The 23474-nt window shown below is 48.1% G+C and overlaps 1 protein-coding gene across 4 annotated transcripts; it reads left to right on the top strand.

Moving 5' to 3' along the window:
- The first annotated feature begins 1997 nt into the window (after positions 1-1997).
- Positions 1998-23469, top strand: OCIAD1 (OCIA domain containing 1). Of its 4 annotated transcripts, none has more exons than XM_038769229.1 (9): positions 1998-2086; positions 4338-4393; positions 4656-4736; positions 5582-5635; positions 6073-6120; positions 8057-8192; positions 14873-15051; positions 20954-21109; positions 23015-23469. In XM_038769229.1, exons 1-9 carry the CDS (start codon positions 2013-2015, stop codon positions 23050-23052), a joined length of 822 nt encoding a protein of 273 aa, XP_038625157.1. In that variant the 5' UTR covers positions 1998-2012; the 3' UTR covers positions 23053-23469. The 4 variants fall into 4 exon arrangements, with proteins under 4 accessions (XP_038625157.1, XP_038625159.1, XP_038625158.1 ...); XM_038769230.1 differs by having other exon boundaries at positions 2017-2086; positions 4338-4412; XM_038769231.1 differs by lacking the exon at positions 4338-4393 and having other exon boundaries at positions 2006-2086.
- Positions 23470-23474: the final 5 nt, after the last annotated feature.

Genomic DNA, 23474 nt, shown 5'->3' with positions numbered 1-23474 from the left:
GGGCTCACAGTCTAGAAGGGGGAGACAGACAACAAGACAAAACAAGAAGAAAGACATCAATAGCATCAGACTAAATAAATAGAATTATAGACATATACACATCATTAATAAAATAAATAGAATAATAAATATGTACCATGCTCTGCACATAATATGTGCTCAATGAATACCACTGGTTGAGTGATTGAAAACCAACACCGCTTAGAGGCTCTCTAGTCGCTGTGAAATCAATCAATCAATCGTATTTATTGAGCGCTTACTGTGTGCAGAGCACTGTACTAAACCCCGCCATATTTCTTCCAATATTTGTCAAAGCGAAGTATGGAATTCACTAAGCGCTTACCATGTGAAAAGCGTCGTGCTAAGTACTGGGGCAGCTGCGATATTATGAGATCGGATTAGAGAAGCAGCGTGGCTCCGTGGAAAGAGCATGGGCTTTGGAGTCAGAGGTCATGGGTTCAAATCCCGCTCCGCCACTTGTCAGCTGTGTGACTTTGGGCGAGTCACTTCACTTCTCTTTTCCTCAGTTACCTCATCTGTGAAATGGGGATTAAGACTGTGAGCCCTCCATGGGACAACCTGATCACCTTGAACCTCCCCAGCGCTTAGCACAGTGCTTTGCACACAGTAATTGCTTGATAAATGTCGTCATTATGATTATTATTATTATTAAGTCCCTGTACCACGTGGGGCTCATGCAATTCATTGAATTGAAAGGGCAACAACCAAACCGCCTGGATCCTCGTGAGAAGTGTCGACGGCCTGTGCTGCAGGCGCAGGCGCAATGGGGATAAGGCGGGAAGAGGCGGGAGAGGAGGGCGCAGGCGCAGTGAGGGTACGGCGCGGGTGGGCGGGGGAGGAGGGCGCAGGCGCAATGGGGATAAGACGGGAATGGGAGGGGGAGGAGGGCGCAGGCGCAGTGAGGATACGGCGCGGGTGGGCGGGGGAGGAGCGCGCAGGCGCAATGAGTATAAGACGGAAATAGGCGGGGGAGAAGGGCGCAGGCGCAGTGAGGCTAGGGCGCGGGTGGGCGGGGGAGGAGGGCGCAGGCGCAATAGGTATAAGACGGGAATAGGCGGGGGAGGAGGGCGCAGGCGCAGTGAGGACACGGCGAGGGTGGGCGGGGGGAGGAGGGCGCAGGCGCAATGGGTATAAGACGGGAATAGGCGGGGGAGGAGGGCACAGGCGCAATGGGTATAAAACGGGAATGGGGGGGAGGGCGCAGGCGCAGTGAGGATACCGCGCGGGTGGGCGGGGGAGGAGGGCGCAGGCGCAGTGAGGACACGGCGCGGGTGGGCGGGGGAGGAGGGCGCAGGCGGAATGGGTATAAGAGGGGACTAGGCGGGGGAGGAAGGCACAGGCGCAGTGAGGATCGCGCGCGGGTGGGCGGGGGAGGAGGGCGCAGGCGCATTGGGTATAAGACGGGAATAGGCGGGGGAGGAGGGCGCAGGCGCAGTGAGGACACGGCGCGGGTGGGCGGGGGAGGAGGGAGCAGGCGCAGTGAGGATAGGGCGCGGGTGGGCGGGGAAGGAGGGCGCAGGCGCAATGGTATAAGACAGGACTAGACGGGGAAGGAGGGCGCAGGCGCAATGAGGATAGGGCGCGGGTGGGCGGGGAGGAGGGCGCAGGCGCAATGGGTATAAGACGGGAATAGGCGGGGGAGGAGGGCGCAGGCGCAGTGAGGACAGGGCGCGGGTGGGCGGGGGGAGGGCGCAGGCGCAATGGGTATAAGACGAGAATAGGCGGGGGAGGAGGGCGCAGGCGCCATGGGTATAAGACGGGAATAGGCGGGGGAGGAGGGCGCAGGCGCAGTGAGGACAGGGAGCGGGTGGGCGGGGGAGGAGGGCGCAGGCGCAGTGAGGATACGGCGCGGGTGGGCGGGGGAGGAGGGCGCAGACGCCTTGACCGCGGGACTCAGTGCGTGCGTGCGTGCGTGCGTACGTACGCACGTCCGTCTGTGCGTGGCGTCCGAAGGCGGTGGATGAGGGCGGGCAGTTCCTGGCGTCGGCGCCATGTACTTCCGGGTTATGGGCCGTCGCTGGTTGGCTGGCGCGTCTTCCCTCTGTGACCTCGGCGCCTCCAAATAGTTGAGTGTCCCGGTGACCCCTCGCGAGGCCCTCACCTCCTCCAGGAGGCCTTCCCAGACTGAGCCCCTTCCTTCCTCTCCCCCTCCTCCCCCTCTCCATCCCCCATCTTACCTCCTTCCCTTCCCCACAGCACCTGGATATATGGATACATGTTTCTACATATTTATTACTCTATCTATTGATTGATTTATTTTACTTGTACCTATCTATTCTACTTATTTTATTTTGTTAATATGGTTGGTTTTGCTGTCCGTCTCCCCCTTCTCGGCTGTGAGCCCGCAGTTGGGTAGGGACCGTCTCTAGATGTTGCCAACTTGGACTTCCCAAGCGCTTAGTCGTCATCATCATCATCATCAATCGTTCTTATTGAGCGCTTACTGTGTGCAGAGCACTGGACTAAGCGCTTGGGAAGGACAAGTAGTCCAGTGCTCTGCACACAGTAAGCGCTCAATAAATACGCTGGATTGATTGATTCCCCACAGCACCTGTAGATATGTTTCTACGGATTTATTACTCTGTTTATTGATTTATTTTACTTGTGCATATCTATTCTATTTATTTTATTTTGTTAGTATGTTTGGTTTTGTTCTCCATCTCTCCCTTCTAGACTGTGAGCCCACTGTTGGGTAGGGACTGTCTCTCTATGTTGCCAACTTGGCCTTCCCAAGCGCTTAGTCCATGCTCTACGCACAGTAAGCACTCAATAAATACGATTGATTGATTCCCCACAGCACCTGTATATATGTATATATGTTTGGACGGATTTATTACTCTATTTTACTTGTACATATCTATTCTTTTTATTTTATTTTGTTAGTATGTTTGGTTTTGTTCTCCATCTCCCCCTTCTAGACTGTGAGCCCACCGTTGGGTAGAGGCCGTCTCTATATGTTGCCAACTTGGACTTCCCAAGCGCTTAGTCCAGTGCTCAGCACACAGTAAGCGCTCAATAAATACAATTGATTTCCCACAGCACCTGTATATATGTATCTATGTTTGGACGGATTTATTACTCTATTTTACTTGTACATATCTATTCTATTTATTTTATTTTGTTAGTATGTTTGGTTTTGTTCTCCATCTCCCCCTTCTAGACTGTGAGCCCACTGTTGGGTAGGGACTGTCTCTATATGTTGCCAATTTGTACTTCCCAAGGGCTCAGTACAGTGCTCTGCACATAGTAAGTGCTCAATAAATGCGATTGATGATGATGATGATGACTCCAAAGCCCGGGCTCTTTCCACTGAGCCACGCTGCTTCCCTACATTACTCTGTACACAGTAAGCGCTCAATAAATACGATTGAATGAATGAATAGGGTTTGGGGGGGCAGGGAGGGGAGAGCTGGGGCAGTTGGGACGTCCCCGCTTGGCCGTGGGAAAGCAGATGGGGGCTCCCCCTTTTCAGCTCCTCCCTGGCGAACCCTCGGAGCCCCGATCACTGTCCCCGGCCTTGCAAAAAAAGACGAAAAAGCAAACCCCAGGTTGGAACGAGAGCCACCGTGGGAAGGAGAGTCAATCAATCAATCAATCAGTCGTATTTATTGAGCGCTGTACTGTGTGCAGAGCCCCTTCCTTCCTCTCCCCCTCGTCCCCCTTTCCACCCCCCATCTTACCTCCTTCCCTTCCCCACAGCACCTGTATATATGTATATATGTTTGTACATATTTCTCTATTTATTTATTTATTTTACTTGTACATATCTATCCTATTTATTTTATTTTGTTAGTATGTTTGATTTTGTTCTCTGTCTCCCCCTTTTAGACTGTGAGCCCGCTGTTGGGTAGGGACTGTCTCTATATGTTACCAATTTGTACTTCCCAAGCGCTTAGTACAGTGCTCTGCACATAATAAGCGCTCAATAAATACGATTGATTGATTGATAAAAGAGTCATTCCCGAGCTATCGCCCCCAGGGCAGGGGTCAGATTCTGCCCCCCAGGAAGCCCCTCTTCTCCCCTCAACCCCACCCCCCTCTGTAATTTGAGTTTTACATCGAATCTCAAATAATAATGGTGGTATTTGTTAAGTACTTACTATGTGCAAAGCGCTATTCTAACCACTGGGGTAGGTACAAGGCAATCAGGTTGTCCCACGCGGGGCTCACAGCCTTAACCCCCATTTTACAGATGCGGGAACTGAGGCACAGAGAAGTGACTTTCCCAAATGAGCCCGTGAACTAACCCGTCCCCCTTTTCCTATTTTCCATATCTTTGCTAACCCTCTTCCTCAACTCTTCCTTGACTCTCGCAGCAGCAGCCGAAGCAATGAGTGGGAGGACCACTTTGGGGACGGAGCAGAATGCAGAGGTCTCGCCATCCGTTCCCAGTAAATATTCCTATCGGGCGTTTATGAGGTGCTGAAACATTTTTTCAATACCAGTAACAGCTCCCGCCTGCAGGATTAACTCAGATTTTAAGTGGGAGTTGGTCGCAGGTTGATAAACCACCGACTTCCTTATGTAGTAGTTATTTCTGAAAGCAAAAGTAGCCCCATATCCATGTCCTTCGTATATAATTATCGGCTTATTTATCGGTTTCTTAACGTGTTCTCATTTTTCTTGTTAAAAAGGCATAGGAATGGATTACATTCCCACTGAGGATGAGAGAAGAGTCTTCATCGAATGCAGCAGAGAAAGCTTCTGGTATAGATGTAAGTTGAGTTTGCTTGTAATAGCAAGAGCAGTTTATTGAAGCAGAGGGGCCGTTGCTTAGTACAGTGCTGTGCACACAGTAAGCGCTTAATAAGTATGATTGGATGAGTGAACGAATGAATTATTGATTAACTTGGAGCCCCAGCTATCACCGACAGTGTGCAACTCAAGCCTGTTTGCAAAATGGCCCGTGGAGCACCACGTGGTGGCATACACCCACGTTCCCCTTTATTAAGTAATAATGATAAGGACAACGGTATTAAGTGTTTACTTTATTCATTCATTCGTTCAATCGTATTTATTGAGCGCTTACTGTATGCTATGCATTGGGGGACAACGGTATTGTTTACTTCATTCATTCATTCAATCGTATTTATTGAGCGCTTACTGGATGCTATGCATTGGGGTAGAAAGAAGATTATCAAATCCTACACAGTCCCCATCCCCCAAGGGGCTCACAGTCTGTCTTAACCCCATTTTACAGATGAGGAACTGAGGCTGAGAGAGGTCAAGTGACTTGGCCGTGGCCACCCAGCAGGCCCATGGCAGAGCTGAGACAAGAACCCGGGTCTCCTGACCTCCAGACCGGTGCTCTTTCCATTAGGCTCCAATCAATCAATCAATCAATCGTATTTATTGAGCGCTTACTATGTGCAGAGCACTGTACTAAGCGCTTAATTAGTACCTCCTTTGTCTTCAGGGGGTGAGGAAAGGAGCACTTTGGGGAGAGGGTGAGATTCGGGGGTTCGCAGTTGTCCACACCAGTGTTAATTAGGCAGGACTGCGTTTCTGCCGAATCTTTTCCTCCGTTTTGACAAGTTGTCCTTTTTCCCCCCAACAACAGCCGTGCCATTGACTGCAGCAAGTGTGGTGCTCACCCAAGGATTAATTACGAAAGGTAAGTTGCGAGGTTTGAATTGCAGCTGAGCAAAGGCAGAATAGATCTGAAAGAGGGGAGGCATTTTAATAAACCTCACCCAGGGGAGCCGGGGGGAGTAACTCTCTGGGCTCGCGGGAGTCGGAGGACCTGAGTTCTAATCCCGGCTCTGCTATTTGTCTGCTGGGTGATCTGGGCAAGTGACTTCACTTCTCTAGGCCTCAGATACCTCATCTGGAAAACGGAAATTCCATACCTCTTCTCTCCTATTTAGGCTGCGAGCCCTGTGTGGGACAGAGCCTATATCCGACCTGATTATCTTGTCTCTTCCCCATTGCTTAGAACAGTGCTTGGCTTATAGTAAACCGTAAACACAGACCAGAATTATTATCATTATCATCATCAACGTGGCATCTAGTGAGTGCTGTTCTTAAATATCACCTTTCTCTCATTTTCAGGAGTTCTTTCCAGTCACCCTAAATATGGTTCTCTCCCTAAACTTGCATGTGAGTATAAAGCATTTAGACCTGATAGTTCTTCTTCCCACCTGAGGCAGACCCATTACTAATGAAATGATCACTTTGAATGAAGTTTTGAATTCTCATCTTGCCCCCATTCGATCCTTCAGTGGCGTTTGGGGCCCCTTACTCCGGTGCCTGAGTCCACGAGAAGGAAAACACCCATTCCCTGCCCTCAAGGAGCAAACCGCTGTGCAAAAATGGACCTTCCCGAGGGCAGAAGCGTGCTTTTTGAGCACCCAGATTGGACATCAGGAAAGCTTTATTGATTGTAGCAGGCTTTTCTGTTCTGGGCATGCAGCATTCCAGCCTACAGAGTGGAAATGGTGGTTTTTAATCTACAAGCACTTAGGTTTCCTGACAGCTTTAAATAGGCATTAGGTTACGAGCAGAATCTAACAGTAATGCTCAAATAATTTTCTGCTGTTATTTAAAACTCTGAGATGAAACTAAAGTCTACCGCAGCATCATGGTCATTGCTCTGATGAAGTTTTTCTTTTAGGGGGGCGTTTGCCTCGTATCCTCTCCTTTTTTGTTCATTTAAGGACACTTTTGGACGGTTATTGTACCAATAAGATTTTGAAATATTTTTAAAACGAATAAGTAGTATTTGACGTTTCCTCCTGGGCTTTGTCGTACCTTGACTGTGAAGAGAAAATAACATTTTTTTTGTCTGCTGTGGTAAACTAGAAAGCTTTCAAGTTTAATAAAAAAGGAGAAGGGCCAGATCCCAAAAGCTAATATCTTCAGCCTGGCAATGTGGTGAAAGAACAGTGCCGTTTAATACCTTAAAAGGTGGTTCTTTTAAGGACACTTTTGGACGGTTATTGTACCAATAAGATTTTGAAATATTTTTAAAACGAATAAGTAGTATTTGACGTTTCCTCCTGGACTTTGCATACCTTGACTGTGAAGAGAAAATAACATTTTTTTTGTCTGCTGTGGTAAACTAGAAAGCTTTCAAGTTTAATAAAAAAGGAGAAGGGCTAGATCCCAAAAGCTAATATCTTCAGCCTGGCAATGTGGTGAAAGAACAGTGCCGTTTAATACCTTAAAAGCTTGTTCTTTTAAGGACACTTTTGGATGGTTATTGTACCAATAAGATTTTGAAATATTTTTAAAACGAATAAGTAGTATTTGACATTTCCTCCTGGGCTTTGCATACCTTGACTGTGAAGAGATTTTTTGGTCTGCTGTGGTAAACTAGAAAGCTTTCAAGCTTAATAAAAAAAAGAGATGGGCTAGATCCCAACAGCTAATATCTTCAGTCTGGCAATGTGGTGAAAGAACAGTGCCGTTTATTACCTTAAAAGGTGGAAAAGTTGGAGGCCATTTATGATCCTTGAAGTAGCTCCTGTTGGGTGATGAGAATTAATTGTGTGGAAGCTAATTTAATGTGGATAAGAAGTCAGTTCGGAACGGTTAAATGTTAATGCCAATCTGCTGCTGGGATTCAGAATTGGGAATCGGGCAATCAGTCAGTAGTATGTCCTAAGCACCTACTGTGCAGAGCATTGTACTGAGCACTAAGGAAAATATCAGACAAGTGGAAAATGCATTGTGCTTCTCTTCCCAAAATCCAAATTAGCCAGTGGTACCCCCGAAGTGAGCCAAATGCGTGAAACCCCTCACCCAGATGGCCTCATCTTCCGCTGTAACCTTGCTCTCTGTTGGTCCTTTCCTGGGCAAAAACAAGGAGAGGACATTGTTCTATGGTTCTTCCCAGTTCAGTTCAAGAGCGGGGAATCCTGTCCCTCCCCATTCCCCTGGCTTTTGTCGAGGGGTTGGTAACTAAATTTACCATCTCGTGGGCATTACTGCCCCTCGGTCCAACTACCCTCGGTCCAAAAGGGTCAGCCGTTCTTTGAGGACTTCGAACGCGTAGGATCTGTTGCGATTCAGACGTTGTTTCTCTGCACATCAGTTGCTGGCATAATGGGGTACTTTGGCGGAAAGATTTCCTACGTGAAAGCCTGCCAGGAGAAGTTTAAGAATCTGGAGAATTCCCCGCTTGGAGAAGCCATGCGTCAACGACAGGGGCGTCGAGTCGCGCCGCCAGGGTAAGAGTGGCACTCCCCTATTTAACACTCTTAATGATAATAATAATAATTAGGGCATTTGTTAAGGGCTTACCATGTGCCAGGCACTGTACTAAGCGCTGGGGTGGATACAAGCAAATCAAGTTGGACACAGTCCCTGTCATCATCATCAATCGTATTTATTGAGCGCTTACTGTGTGCAGAGCACTGTACTAAGCGCTTGGGAAGTACAAGTTGGCAACATAGAGAGACAGTCCCTACCCAATAGTGGGCTCACAGTCTAAAAGTAATAATAATGATAGCATTTATTACACTCTTACTATGTGCAAAGCACTGTTCGAAGCGCTGGAGAGGTTACAAGGTGATCAGGTTGTCCCACGTGGGGCTCACAGTCTTAATCCCCATTTTACAGAGGAGGTAACTGAGGCACAGAGAAGTGAAGTGACTTGCCCAAAGTCACACAGCTGACAATTGGCGGAGCCGAGATTTGAACCCATGACTTCTGACTCTAAAGCCCGTACTCTTTCCACTGAGCCACGCTGCTGCTCCACTGAGCCACTGTCCTGCATGGGACTCACAGTCTTAATCCCCATTTTACAGACGAGGTTACTCAGGCACAGGGAAGTGAGATAACTTGCCCAAAGGCCACACGGTAGACAAGTGGCAGACTCAGGATTAGAACCCATGACCTTCTGACTCAGGCCTGCGCTCCATTCATTCATTCAGTTGTATTTATTGAGTGCTTACTGTGTGCAGAGCACCGTACTAAGCGCTTGGGAAGTACAAGTTGGCAACATATAGAGATGCGGGCCACCCAACAGCGGGCTCACAGTCTAGAAGGCTCCATCATCATCATCATCATCAATTGTATTTATTGAGCATTTACTATGTGCAGAGCACTGTACTGAGCGCTTGGGAAGTACAAATTGGCAACACATAGAGACAGTCCCTACCCAACAGTGGACTCACAGTCTAAAAGGGGGAGACAGAGAAAAAAACCAAACATACCAACAAAATAAAATAAATAGGATAGATATGTACAAGTAAAATAAATAAATAAATAAATAGAGTAATAAATATGTACAACCATATATACATATATACAGGTGCTGTGGGGAAGGGAAGGAGGTAAGATGTGGGGATGGAGAGGGGGACGAGGAGGAGAGGAAGGAAGGGGCTCAGTCTGGGAAGGCCTCCTGGAGGAGGTGAGCTCTCAGCAGGGCCTTGAAGGGAAGAAGAGAGCGAGCTTGGCGGATGGGCAGAGGGAGGGCATTCCAGGCCCGGGGGATGACGTGGGCCGGGGGTCGATGGCGGGACAGGCGAGAACGAGGCCCAGTGAGGAGATTAGCGGCAGAGGAGCGGAGGATGCGGGCTGGGCTGGAGAAGGACAGAAGGGAGGTGAGGTAGGAGGGGGCGAGGGGATGGATGGACAGCCTTGAAGCCCAGGGTGAGGAGTTTCTGCCTGATGCGCAGATTGATTGGTAGCCATTGGAGGTTTTTGAGGAGGGGAGTAATATGCCCAGAGCGTTTCTGGACAAAGATAATCCGGGCAGCAGCATGAAGTATGGATTGAAGTGGAGAGAGACACGAGGATGGGAGATCAGAGAGAATGGGGATTCAGAGAGATGGGATCCATCCCAACAGCAGGCTCCATCCATTACACCGTGCCGCTTCCCAAGTTCTTAACTTAAAAGCGGTAGCGCAGTCGTGACCCGGTTCCTGCGGTGATCCCGCTGCCGGCTTTCAGGGGCGCGACTTACCCTTCTGGCCAGGGCTGAGCCCACTCGTGGTCATTGGAAAGCTGTGGAGAAAGCGGAGCAGAGCTCCACTTCCTCGAGAGTCGGCATCGGGTTGCCCCCTCCCAGGGCTTTGCGACCCAGAATACGGTGCTTCCCCTTGAGCCAGGTGAGCCCACACCTGGACTTCAGTCATTCAGTCAGATTTATTGAGGGCTTACTGTGTGCAAAGCGCTGTACTAAGCGCTTGGGAGAGTACTGTATAACAATAAGCAGGCATATTCCCTGCCCGAAATGAGCTTACAGTTTAGAGACGAGCTCACGGTCACCGCTTGTACTCCTGGATGAGACTGTGAGCCCACTGTTGGGTAGGGACTGTCTCTATATGTTGCCAACTTGTACTTCCCAAGCGCTTAGTACAGTGCTCTGCTCACAGTAAGCGCTCAATAAATACGATTGATGATGATGATGAGAAGGCTGTGGAGACAGGTTCCATGGGGCACCCTGTGGTCGTGAATAATTCAGGTTCGCTTTCAAGGGGTGAGAAACTGCTCTGTTTTCGATACCACTTTTAAAAAGCCTTGGAGAGCTATGAAAACAATGGGGGATACTTTTAATAATAATAACGATGGCATTTGTTAAGCGCTCATTATGTGCAAAGCACTGTTCTAATCGCTGGGGAGGATACAAGGTGATCAGCTTGTCCCAGTTGGGGCTCACAGTCTTCATCCCCATTTTACAGATGAGGTAAGACTGTGAGCCCACTGTTGGGTAGGGACTGTCTCTATATGTTGCCATCTTGTACTTCCCAAGCGCTTAGTACAGTGCTCTGCACACAGTCAGCGCTCAATAAATACGATTGATTGATTGAAGTGACTTGCCCAAAGTCACACAGCTGACAAGTGGCGGGATTAGAACCCACGACCTCTGACTCCAAAACCCGGGCTCTTTCCACTGAGCCACGCTGCTTCTCCACATTCACGATCTTTAATTGTCGTGAATATATATTAACTACTTACTGTGTGGCAGACATTGTGCTAAATGCTGGGGTGGGGATGAGATAATCAATCGTATTTATTTATTGAGCGCTTACTGTGTGCAGAGCACTGTACTAAGCGCTTGGGAAGTACAAGTTGGCAACATATAGAGACAGTCCCTACCCAACAGTGGGCTCACAGTCTAAAAGATAATCAGGTCAGACACCGTTCCTGTCCCACATGGGGCTCACAGTGAAAGAGGGAAGGGGCGGACTGGTATTTTATCTCCGTTGTACAGATGAGGAAACAGTCAGGCATAGAGAGGTCAAGTGACTTGCCCAGAGTCACACAGCAGGTAAGCGGTTGAGCTGAGACCGGGACCCTGGTCTCCTGACTCTCAGTCCTCTGCTCTTCCCTATAGGCCACACTGTCTCTATAGGTTGCCAACTTGTACTTCCCCAGCTCTTAGTACAGTGCTCTGCACACAGTAAGCGCTCAATAAATACGATAGATTGATTGATTGATTGATTGAAAAATCGTCAAGAATTTAAAAGCAAATACCAAGAGTCTAGTCAGAGAAAAATATATCCGCTCCCCGGTTTTTCTACACAGGCCAGGGAGCGAGGGGACCTAAGTAGGTGTAGATATGATTTCTCTCCCTCTCCATCCCCCCCATCTTACCTCCTTCCCTTCCCCACAGCACCTGTATATATGTATATATGTTTGTACATATAGAACAGTGCTTTGCACATAGTAAGCGCTTAATAAGTGCCATTATTATTATTATTATTACTCTATTTATTTTACCTCCTTCCCTTCCCCACAGCACCTGTATATATGTATATATGTTTGTACAAATTTATTACTCTATTTATTTTACTTGTACATATCTATTCTATTTATTTTATTTTGTTAGTATTTATTCTACTTGCACATATCTATTCTATTTATTTTATTTTGTTAGTATGTTTGGTTTTGTTCTCTGTCTCCCCCTTTTAGACTGTGAGCCCACTGTTGGGTAGGGACTGTCTCTAGATGTTGCCAATTTGTACTTCCCAAGCGCTTAGTACAGTGCTCTGCACATAGTAAGCGCTCAATAAATACGATTGATGATGATGATGTTTGGTTTTGTTTTCTGTCTCCCCCTTTTAGACTGTGAGCCCACTGTTGGGTAGGGACTGTCTCTATATGTTGCTGACTTGTACGTCCCAAGTGCTTAGTACAGTGCTCTGCACACAGTAAGCGCTCAATAAATACGATTGATTGATTGTGATTCCAGTTCTGTCACTCTCCCGTTTTGTGACCCCTGGCAAGCCACTTCCCTGTGCCTCCGTTTCCCTGCCTGTAAAGTGGGGATGAAATATCGGGTCTCCCCGCCGTTTAGACTGCGAGCCCCATGTGGGGTAGAGACTGTCTGATCTGATTGTGTTGCATCTCCCCTAGCACTTAGTCCGGTGTATGGCACACAGGATTTAACAGTGATTATTATTAATAATATTAATGATCTGGGAAGCAGTTGATATGACGTTGTTTTTGATAGTGAAGGGGAAAATGAACTTATTTTGTATCGCTTTATTCCTAATGAGAAGCAGCGTGGCTCATTGGAAGGAGCACGGGGTTTGGAGTCAGAGGTCATGGGTTCAAACCCCGGCTCTGCCAATTGTCAGCTGTGTGCCTTTGGGCAAGTCACTTCACTTCTCTGGGCCTCAGTTCCCTCATCTGTAAAATGGGGATTAAGACTGTGAGCCCCCCGAGGGGCAACCTGATCACCTTGTAACCTCCCCAGCGCTTAGAACAGTGCTTTGCACATAGTAAGCACTTAATAAATGCTTTTAGACTGTGAGCCCACTGTTGGGTAGGGACTGTCTCTATATGTTGCCAATTTGTACTTCCCAAGCGCTTAGTACAGTGCTCTGCACACAGTAAGCGCTCAATAAATACGATTGATGATGATAAATGCCATTATTATTAGTATTATTATTAATGACCAATCTGCAGAATAGGGCAAATAGTACTTATGCAGCCCAGAATGGAGTTACCTCAGAAACCAATGGTTTTCTTGAGCGCTTGAGATTTGTTTTGCAGTGATGAACTAATGTTAGGAAATAATAACTGTGGTATTTGGCAAGTGCCTACGCTGTGCCAGGCGCTGTACTAAGCACTGGGGCGGATACAAGCAAATCAGGTTGGACGCAGTCCCTGTCCCGCCTGGGGCTCACAGCCTTAATCCCCATTTTACAGATGAGGTTACTGAGGCACAGAGAAGTGAAGTGACGGAGCTGGGATTAAAAGCCATGACCTGCTGATTCCCAGGCTCGTGCTCCACCATGCCCCGGTCTCTGACTTGAAAAGAGAAAAATCCCGGCACATAAACTAGATTTACTAGTGGGAGACTTTCCCGTCCATTGACCATGGACAGTGGTAGGAAGAGGGTGGAAATAATTTCAGTGTTTATCAAAGCGATAAGCTCAGTAAACACAGGAAGCTAGCACGGTGGACAAACCTTTATTGCTTGTCCTTGTGAAATAAATACCTTTGCCTCTAGTTGGAAGTGGCTGTTGACATTGCATATGAAAATCTCATCAGGTGGGGAAAAAACACTTCCTGTTTTAAATACATTTTCTCTTTTCATTGGCAGAGTAACTAAGCAAGCCTCAGTTCCCCACAAGAGGTGTTTTTAGAAGAAAGAAAATTCTATTGTATCGATTCATTTGGGGGGGAAAGTGTGGGTAGCAGGGAGCAGTAGCCCATGTTTTTCCGTTTATTCAGAACTTACAGAAGTGTTTATTAAAATGATTGACATTTCAACTAATTATCTACTTCACAGTGGGATTCCAAGGATGTGTTCCAAACCTTCATGAAAAGAAATCTGTGAAATGGCTCAGTTTTAGCTGCCACAGGTCACCAGGGAATTTCTTTGGAGGGAAAAAAAAAGTGGGCTTAAAACACATCCCAGTGGATTTGGATGAACGCTAGTTTGGATATTTATGACAAACATCAACTGCCTCTTTCCAGCAATATTAAACATGGACAGGCTTCTACAAGTGCCCATACTCGTGAACAAGTCAATCTATAAGAATTCCAGAAAAAATTGTCATGGCATTAGAAAGCGAAGAAGAATTCTAAATACTTCTTAATATTAATGCTTTAATACTTTAGTATTAATGCTAAATACTGTAATTATTTGTTCTACCTATGTAATTGCTTTTTTTCCTAGCCTGCCAGCCAGCTTTTTCCCCAGCTTCAAAATTTTCACTAACCTCTCCCACACTTCCCAGAACCCATAGTGACAACGTGCATGTGAACAGTGATTACCGTAAATCTGAAAGAAATCAGAGCTCTCGTAACTGCTAGTTATTTAACCATGTGTTTTAATCGTTTGTATTGTAGGTTTTTACTCTTTTACCTAGTGCTTGGCAGTTTGGGTCCTCTTCCTTCCCCTTGAAGGGTGAAAGTTCCTTGAGGGCAGGGCCTGTCTTTTACCTCTATTATATGTTCCCAAACACTTTTTTTTTTTAAGCCCTGGGGTGGATACAAGTTAATCTGGCTGGACACAATCCTTGTCCCACTTGGGACTCAGTTTTAATTCCCCTCTTGCGGATGAGGGAATTGAGGCACAGAGAAATGAAGTGACAGGCCCAGGGTCACCCAGCACAGCAGACAAGTGGCAGAGCTGGGAATAGAGCCCAGTTATTTATTTATTTCCTTATTTATTTTTATTCATGTTTGTCTCCCCCTCTAGACTTTAAGCTCTTTGTGAGCAGGGACTGGGTCTGTTGTTATTATTGTACTCTCCCAAGCGCTCAGTACAGTGGTTTGAACAGAGTAAGCGCTCAATTAAATCCGATTGAATGAATGAGTGAAGGGCCTTCTGATTCCCAGGCCTGGGTCGTTCCATTTGGCCACACTGCTTCTCGAATTTCTGTTCGGTGCTTTTACCGCCAAAGCACCTTACATTAGTTATTTTAAAGCCGTGTTTCGTTTTTAGGTACTCCTCCGAGCAGCCAGCGTTCAAGTCGGACGTATTGGACCACTCGTCTTTCGGAACACTTCCTGGGGCCGACAGCGGGGCGAGCGAACGTCCTCTTCCTCAGTATGAACCCATCCCATTCAGTGCCTCCATGAACGAGTCAACTCCTACAGGAATTACGGATCATGTAGCCCAAGGTACGGTTTTCCCTCAAACGGTAGCCACTCCTCGTTTCCCATTGAGTGAGCTCATGTCGCCGACAGCGAAAGGGGTGTGCCTGGCTTCCCCGCGGCAGGATCGCGGGACTTGCCCAAGGCCACAGAGCAGACAGGTGACGGAGCTGGGATTAGAAGCCATGACCTTTTGACTCCCAGGATCATGCTCTATCCACTATGCCCCAGTCTCTGACTAGAAAAGAGAAAAATCCCAGCACGTAAACTAGATTTACTAGCGGGAGACTTTCCCGTCCGTTGACCAGAAAGAAATCAGAGCTCTCTTAACTGCTGGTTATTTAACCATGCATTTTGATCACTTGTATTGTAGGTTTTTCCTCTTTTACCTTACGCATGGCAGTTTGGGTCCTCTTCCTTCCCCTTGAAGGACAGGAGTGGTGCCCGGCAGCCCATCGGGGCTAGGTGGGATTTCCTTTCCCCAATTCCCACAGAGTGCTGCAGCCCCCAGGACAGGCGTCAGGCCGAGACCCTGGCATCAGCGTGGCCTGCTGCGGCCTCCGCCTCCGAAAAACAACTCTGCAAGGGATGTAGGAGACTGTGAGCCTGTTGTTGGGTAGGGACCGTCTCTATATGTTGCCGACTTGTACTTCCCAAGCACTTAGGCCAGTGCTCTGCACACAGTAAGCACTCAATAAATACGATTGAATGAATGAATGCATGTAGTGGATAGAGCACAGATTTGGGAGTCAGAAGGTCACTGGTTCTAATCCCGGCTCCCCCACTTGTCGGCTTTGCGACCTTCGGCAAGTCACTTCACTTCTGGACCTCCGTTACCTCATCTGTAAAATGGGGATTACGACTGTGAACCCCATGCAGGACAAGGACTGCGTCCAACCCGATTTGCTTGTATCCACCCCAGCGTTTAATTCAGTGCCTGGCTTATGGTAAGCCCTTAACAAATACCGCCATTATTATTATTAGCCAAAATTCCCCATCTTGCAGGGCTAACTTGAGGGTGACAGCCAAAACAAGTTCGTTCGGGTGCTCTAAACGTTCCACCCCGTTCATGGCCGCTCACATTGCCTTCTTGGGAATTCAAGGCTGAAGCAGGTCACGGGCTTATCTGGGTTCCTTGTTCTGCGATCATATCCGTTGGCCACTTGAAATGGCATCAGAAACAATCTTTTGGGCTACTCTTGAACTATTTTGGTGCATCTGATATCGTTCATAGAATCGGATTGCTGGGAGGGATCCCTAAAGGTCATCCGGTCCAGCCACCTGGATCCGAGCAGTGATTGAGTGACTCGGTTGTTCAGGGAAGATGGCTGCCTATTCTTTTTGTTTTTAAGACCTCCATGGTGGGAAAGACCACTGTTCCTCTAACCTGTGAGAACTGAGATAAGCGCTTAGTACAGTGCTCAGTAGGCGCTCCATAAATACGATTGAATGAATGAATGAGATTTTTATTTCATCCAGATGAGCCTCTCTTCAGGTTTTGTAAACAAGCCTAAAGGGTGTGACGAGGTGACGGGGCTCATTCCAAGACTGGGGAAAAAGAATTCCACCCCTCTGCCTCCTTCCAATTGTAAGTGGGGAAAACCTTTGTTTCCCTGCCTCAGGGTTCCAGAATAGGATTTCACTGGGACAAGTGGGACGATGTCGGCAAGTAAACGGAATTCATAAATCCCTGGCGATACATAATAAATGTGATTGAACCAGCGGTGGAAGGGAAGACCTATCTCCCGCCCCCAACTCCTGGCCTAAGATTCCTCTAAGCGGGGATTTGCGGTCCCAAAGGGATGAGTTAGCAACCAAGGCCCATCTTATTACATAATCCGAGGCCAGGTGGACAAGGGGGTAGTGCACCCGGACCGGAAAACCCTGGGCCTGGCAGCCGACTGGCTCTTCTCAGTGGTGTTTGAGGAAAATGCATACATCAGCCAGTGAAATGAGGTTGAGGTTGACTGAGTGCCTCCTGGGTGGAGAGCACTGCAATGCTGTTGGAGCATTTCATTGGAGTTACAAGATAGGATTCAATAAATCAATCAATCACTGGTATTTGAGCGCCTGCAGTGTGCCTGGACTAAGCACTGGGGAGATGTCTGCCCTCGAGCAGCTTAAAGTCTTACCAAAGGAGGCAGACACTAGAATACTTACGGATAGGAGGAAGGAGTATGGCCTAAGTGGATAGAGCGTGGGCCTGGGAGGGAGAGGGATCTGGGTTCTAATTCCGGATCCGCCACTTGTCTGCTGTGTGACCCTGGACAAGTCACTTCGCTTCGCAGTACCAGTTACCTCATCTGTAAAATGGGGATCAAGACTGAGAGCCCCATGGGGGACATGGACTGTGTCCAACTTGGTTAATTTGTATCTACCACAGCCTGGAACATAGTGCTTAACAGATACCATTTAAAAAAAAAAAGAGAAGTGGGATATGTAGATGAGTGTAACTAAGCGAGTAAAGCATGAAGAACTACCACTTGCCATAAGGCAAGAAGGGAAGAACGTGGAAATTTTGGAAAGGTTTCTCCAGGAGAAGCCCTCTGCTTGCAGAAGAGCTGTTCTGGAGCAGATTGCGCATGGGCCTTCTAGACTGGAAGCTCACAGTGGGCAGGGAACGTGTCTATCAACTCTGTTATATTGTAATAATAATAATTATGGTACTTGTTCAATGATCACTGTGTGCCAAACGCTGTTCTAAGCACAGGGGTAGATACAAGACACAGTCCCTTGTACTCTGTTGTATTCTCCCAAGTGCTTAAGTGAAGCAGCATGGCTCAGTGGAAAGAGCACGGGCTTTGGAGTCAGAGGTCATGGGTTCAAATCCCCGCCCCACCAATTTTCAGCTGGGTGATTTTGGGCAAGTCATTTAACTTCTCTGTGCCTCAGTGACCTCATCTGTAAAATGGGGATTTTTAGACTGTGAGCCCACTGTTGGGTAGGGACTGTCTCTATATGTTGCCAAATTGTACTTCCCAAGCGCTTAGCCCAGTGCTCTGCACACAGTAAGCGCTCAATAAATACGATTGATGATGATGGTGGGGATTAAGACCGTGAGCCCCCCGTGGGACAACCTGATCACCTTGTAACCTCCCCAGCGCTTAGAACAGTGCTTTGCACATAGTAAGCATTTAATAAATGCCATCATCATTATTATTATTGTTCCGTGTCTGGCGCATACGAAGAGCTTAACAAATACCGTTATTATTATTATTACAGTGCTTTGCACACAGTAAGTGCTCAGTAAATACCATTGATTGATTGATTGATGGTCACACTTGTGGTTTCATGGGAGCTGCACATTCTATTCCAAAAAGCTCTGCTCAGTTTCATCATCAGTGGTATTTTTTGAGCGCTTACTGTGTGCAGAGCACTGTACTAAGTGCTGGGGACAGTACGGTATAACAGAGTCGGTAGACACATTCCCGGTCCACAACGAGCTCACAGTCTGGAAGGGGCGAGCTTCTTGGGCTCTTGACTGTGGGCTGGCTCGGAGCAGCGGGTTTTCCGGGAGAAGGCTTCGGCAACTAAATTTAGGAGCACCAACATTTTAGCAGTCGCCAACTTGGCTGCTTTCAATAAAACCGAAGCGACCGATTTCAGCATACTCTGTAAGGTGGAGAGGTTCTTTGTTCCGATATCTTAAAAGAACAGTATGGCCAAGCTATTTTCCAGGGGTATTTGTAAAGAGGAGCGTTGAACAAGGGCTTCGCTGCTTTAGCCAAAGAGTTTTAACATTGTACTTGTGAAAAAAAAGGTGATAAATAGGTTCCTGTTCCTTCATTTGCGTCAGCTGATTCTCTAAGCAGTTTTTATTGATATTTCCGTTCACTGTAATATACAGAGACTTAAAGATGATTAAGGCCGAAATCGATTGTTTGCTCATGGGTTCATCGGGTCCCCATAATTTTAACCATTAAGGCCTCTCTTTGCAAAATGGAGCTCTGTAGTCTTTTGAGAATTCACCTGTAATGACTGGGGTTCTCCAGGCAGTTTTTATTGATATTTCCGTTCACTGTAATATACAGAGACTTAAAGATGATTAAGGCCGAAATCGATTGTTTGCTCATGGGTTCATCGGGTCCCCATAATTTTAACCATGAAGGCCTCTCTTTTCAAAACGGAGCTCTGTAGTCTTTTGAGAATTCACCTTTAATGACTGGGGCCACGTTCCACCCCTGCAGTAAGTTGCGTCAAACGGCCGTTCTTTCTTCGGTTGCTTTTGTTGGACTATATTCAGGTTGGGCGAGAAAAGGCCCCTTCGACATGCCTCTGCCAGTGAAAAGTGCATTTATGGCATTTCACGGAGGCTGGATGCTTTCCCCAGTTGTTCTTTGCACTTTTGTGATTTCGAGAGCCAACATATGTGTTGGCAGATGTGTGCGTCTTACCTTCAAATAGGCTGGGTTTGGGTGGGGCAGTTAATTTTTTTATCTCAGTGCTTGTTGCTGGTACGTGCACTGTGTGCAGATTCTGCTTTTTGTATTTTGTTCCTTCAGCCGGTTCTTTTACCTGCGCTCCCTCCTTCCACGACCGGGAGATAATAATAATAATAATGGCATTTATTAAGCACTTACTATGTGCAAAGCACTGTTCTAAGCGCTGGGGAGGTTACAAGGTGAACAGGTTGTCCCATGGGGGGCTCACAGTCTTAATCCCCATTTTACAGATGAGATAACCGAGGCACAGAGAAGTTATGCGACTTGCCCAAAGTCACACAGCTGACAGTTGGCGGAGTCGGGATTTGAGCCCATGACCTCTGACTCCAAAGCCCAGGCTCTTTTCCACTGAGCCACGCTGCTTCTCAAGATCCGGGCGGGGACGGGATCAGATCCGAATCTCTTGTCCTTACCCCGCGCTTAGGTTAGAGTAAGAGCTTAATGTAGACGCGGATGATTGGTGTGCTTTCTCTGTTCTTTGGCTCCACTCCCTCTCTCTGCAGTAGTTCGATCGTGCTAGCATTTGCAATACGGACCACAAAGAGAGGGCACTGAGTCTTCTTTCGAAGGGGATGCAGGGCCCCACCCCTGAGGGCAGCCACTCAACTGGCTGTGGAAGTAGAAGGAGTGGGGAAATCTTCCTCAGATGGACTCACTAGACGGAAATGGAGTGAAACTCCAGTAATTTCTTCTGGGAAATTGAGAGTAAGGATGGTAATTCTTTTGCACTTTACCGGGTGTTCTGCATCCAGAAAGCGGTCAGAAATGACCACTGTGCCAGGTGTCAAGGCTGAGGCAAGGGCAGGGATGTTTCTGTAAGGGATCCAGTAAGAGGCAGTTTGGTTTACTATTAAGGGAGTTTCAAAGTCCATCGATGGTATTTATTGAGTGCCCGAAGTGGGCAGGGCGCTATACTGAGTGCAGTAAAAGTAAAAAATCCAGTCCCTGCCCTCAGGAGTGGGTCCCGTCATGGTGTATCGAACTCAACGTGCTTCCTGTCCCTCTTCCCTCCCACCCCCACTCCCTGCCGCAGCGACAGGCAGCACCGTGCAGGCCACACCGGTGTCTTGGGCGCTCCGGTTCCTGCCCTGACCACTGTCATCTTACCCCGGTCTTTGGAAGGTCAGAGGAAGCCAGGGCCAGCCGTGTGGGCCAGACACCACCGCCCCCTCCACCCCACCTTGGCCTCAGGAGAAGGTATTTGGGGTCAGTGTTCGAGCAGCCCTAAGCCCCCTCCCCTGAGATCTCCGGTCCCCAGGGCAACTGCTGCAGTGGCAGGGAACCAAGGGGAAAATGGCAACAGGACCCAGGGCGAGTTCCTCCTCTGTTCTCTCCACGCGGTCGTGATGCCCAGGCCCCCGGGGACCGTGGTTTATCCGGTGTCCAGGTCCCGAATACCGGACTGAAGCCAGGTGGCACAAAAGCAGCCGATGGAGTCATCGAGCAGCCAGCCCTCTCCCAATGTTCGTACCTGTTGGCTCTTTTAGGACCCGAATCCTACTTGGAAGAGAGCCCTAAAAAGAAGAATGTCACCTACGAGGAATTAAGAAACAGGAACCGAGAAACCTACGAGGTGACCTTACCTCCAAAAGGCGACCCCTCCTCGCTCAGGACGGTCCGGGACCGAGTGCCGAACAAAGAAGGTAATGAGCGTTACGCAGGTTCGTTTCGCTGTCGTTTTCCGTCTGTTGGCCGCCTCCGTGGTAGAAGTGCTGAGTTTTTGAGGACAGGGAGATTCGCTCCAGATGCTTGAGACTTCGATATTTAACAGCCCTTCTGGTGTTCGAAACTACGGTCACGTGAATCGTACTCTTCTTCAGTTCCCTTCCATGTCAGAAGGGAGATTCTGCGGCCCTAAAGGAGACTACCGTTTCCGTTCTGTAAGTGCCCCATCCACCTGTTGATGGGTACCTGTGTCGGTGGGTAGTATTGTCAAGCGTCTACCCTGTGCAGATCACTCTACCGAGTGCTTGGGGGACTAAAATAGAGTTTGCAGACCCGACCACAACCCTCAAGCTTACTGTTTAGCTGGGGGCGGAGCAGAAACTAAAATCCATTTAAAGCTGGGTGGGTGGGCAGGCCCGTACCTTAGCCTTGGGAACCTGCTAGTAGGTGGGCTCGTCCGTCATTTTCGGCCAGGGAAACTCCCCCCAGTCCCTGCCGGAGCATCCCGGCCTCGCGTGGAGACCCCGGAGGCTCCCAGATTCTGAGCACCAACCCTTTTCGGCCTTGGAGGCAGTGGAAGGTTCTGTCAGTATTGTTCTCCCAAAATAGAGGCCCGAAGCTCTTTTCTTCTGGATTTGTTTTCAGGGTGAATCTGTGGGTTTCTGTAGTGGGGAACAGAAACGGATGTGGCATTGTTTCCAGGCGCCAACTGTTCTGCTGTAAAAATTAGAGAAAGGAAGGAAGAGGTCCTTGGCACCCATCTTAACAGTCACTTCTCCGGTGGGAAAACAACCCTGTGGTGAATCGCAGGAGCTCGGCTTACCCCTTCATATCAGTCCTTGGGAATCGGAGCCCTTTCCTGGGGAGTCCGAACAGAATGCCGGGAGACCTCACAGGCAAAATGCAAACACGGGGCCCCAGCCGGGGTTCCCATTCTCTTGGTTTGTGGGCACCTGAAAGGAAATTAGAACCTAACCATCCGGCCCCTGTGGAGCGAAGAGACCTCCATGCCAGCAAAAGGGTGTCAGGTGCCATGAGATCCACCTGCCTCTCGATTTCCTGGCCTCCGTGGGCAGCCTGGCTACTGTAGCGTGATACACGCTACACGATAGCACGATAGGCCAACATCTTCAACCACTGGCTCACCCTCTTCATTCCTCCCTTCCCCAATCATCAGCGCTTAGAACGGTGCTTGGCACATAGTAAGCGCTTAACAAATGCCATCATTATTATTATTATTATCCTTTAAGTGTATTTGGGTTCCTATGCAGTGAAATATCCTGTTTCCTTCCTGAAGCCGATGCGAGCAGGCACTTCCTTTTTTGTTAGAGCAGCACTGCCCTCTAGTCAATCGAAAATCAGTTTTCCTTTCCGAACCAAAGCGGCTCTTTTGCCCTTTGTGATTACATCCCGCAGGTCAAACTTTCATAGCTGCTGGGCCACTATGTTAAGGGCAAGAAAGCCCTGCAGAGGGAAACATTAAGGCCAGTTAATGTCTGATTCCTCCACTTCAGTTAGCCAACCCGGGAGTCCGGACTCACCTGTGCGTGGGACATCTGGGAAAAAGAAGAGGAGGTTAGAATAAGTTACTGCTTGAGGACTTCACCCGTGACCGGGGGGAAAAACAAAACGTTCCCTTCTGGGGCCCTAGGATAAGTGGAAACTACGGTTTTGTTTTAGGACTTGGTGCCGCATTAGTTTCCACGCAGGAGCAACGGGGCGGGTTTTGTCTGGTTTGGCCGCTGGAATGAATTACCGGGTAGTCCTGTGCTCCTGGTTCTCAAGGAAATCAACCCACACAACGTAGCTTCTTAGTAATAAACTGAAGTGCCCGGCTTTCGGTAAAAGCAAGAATTTTCAGTTGGGGGTTTCTTTCCGTCTAGTTAAAGTAAACAAGTATGGGGATACCTGGGATGAATGAAAGAGCCCCTTTTCGGATCCTCCGGAGACCCTGCCAGCTCACCGGCTTCGTCCCAGCAACACCATCGATGCCTGCACCCTTCGCTGCTGCACCCAAGCCCTGCCACCACCCCGTTCGGAAAAGAGAATCTGGTCTCGTTTTTCTGCCGGGTTGAATGTTTAAAAATGAATCATAGCTCTTCAGGTTTATATGTAGATTTACCCAGCTGGGGAGATGTGTGAATGAAGGTATGGTGATTACTTTTCTTTGTACAGTTTGTGACATTGTTTCGGAAAATGATCCTGGCTTAAACACCTTCTCAAAAATCCATTCCGTGAAGTGGGCGTACAGGAGCTGGTGGACACAGGCCGGGAAGGAGACTGGCAATGAAGATCGTGAAAGTGTTCAAACCTCGCATTAAAAAGTTCCCCAATGTGACCATT

The sequence above is a fragment of the Tachyglossus aculeatus genome, chromosome X5 (genome assembly GCF_015852505.1).
Source record: "Tachyglossus aculeatus isolate mTacAcu1 chromosome X5, mTacAcu1.pri, whole genome shotgun sequence".
NCBI classification, from domain to species: domain Eukaryota; kingdom Metazoa; phylum Chordata; class Mammalia; order Monotremata; family Tachyglossidae; genus Tachyglossus; species Tachyglossus aculeatus.
This window is presented reverse-complemented; position numbering and strand designations above follow the sequence as displayed.

Bases quoted from the DNA above. Each gene is read 5' to 3' on its own strand.
- OCIAD1 (XM_038769229.1), top strand. From the start codon at position 2,013: ATGTACTTCCGGGTTATGGGCCGTCGCTGGTTGGCTGGCGCGTCTTCC. The intron at 4,737-5,581 runs GTAAGTTGAGTT...CCCCAACAACAG, and splicing joins AGAAAGCTTCTGGTATAGAT to CCGTGCCATTGACTGCAGCA. The intron at 15,052-20,953 runs GTACGGTTTTCC...TGGCTCTTTTAG, and splicing joins TACGGATCATGTAGCCCAAG to GACCCGAATCCTACTTGGAA.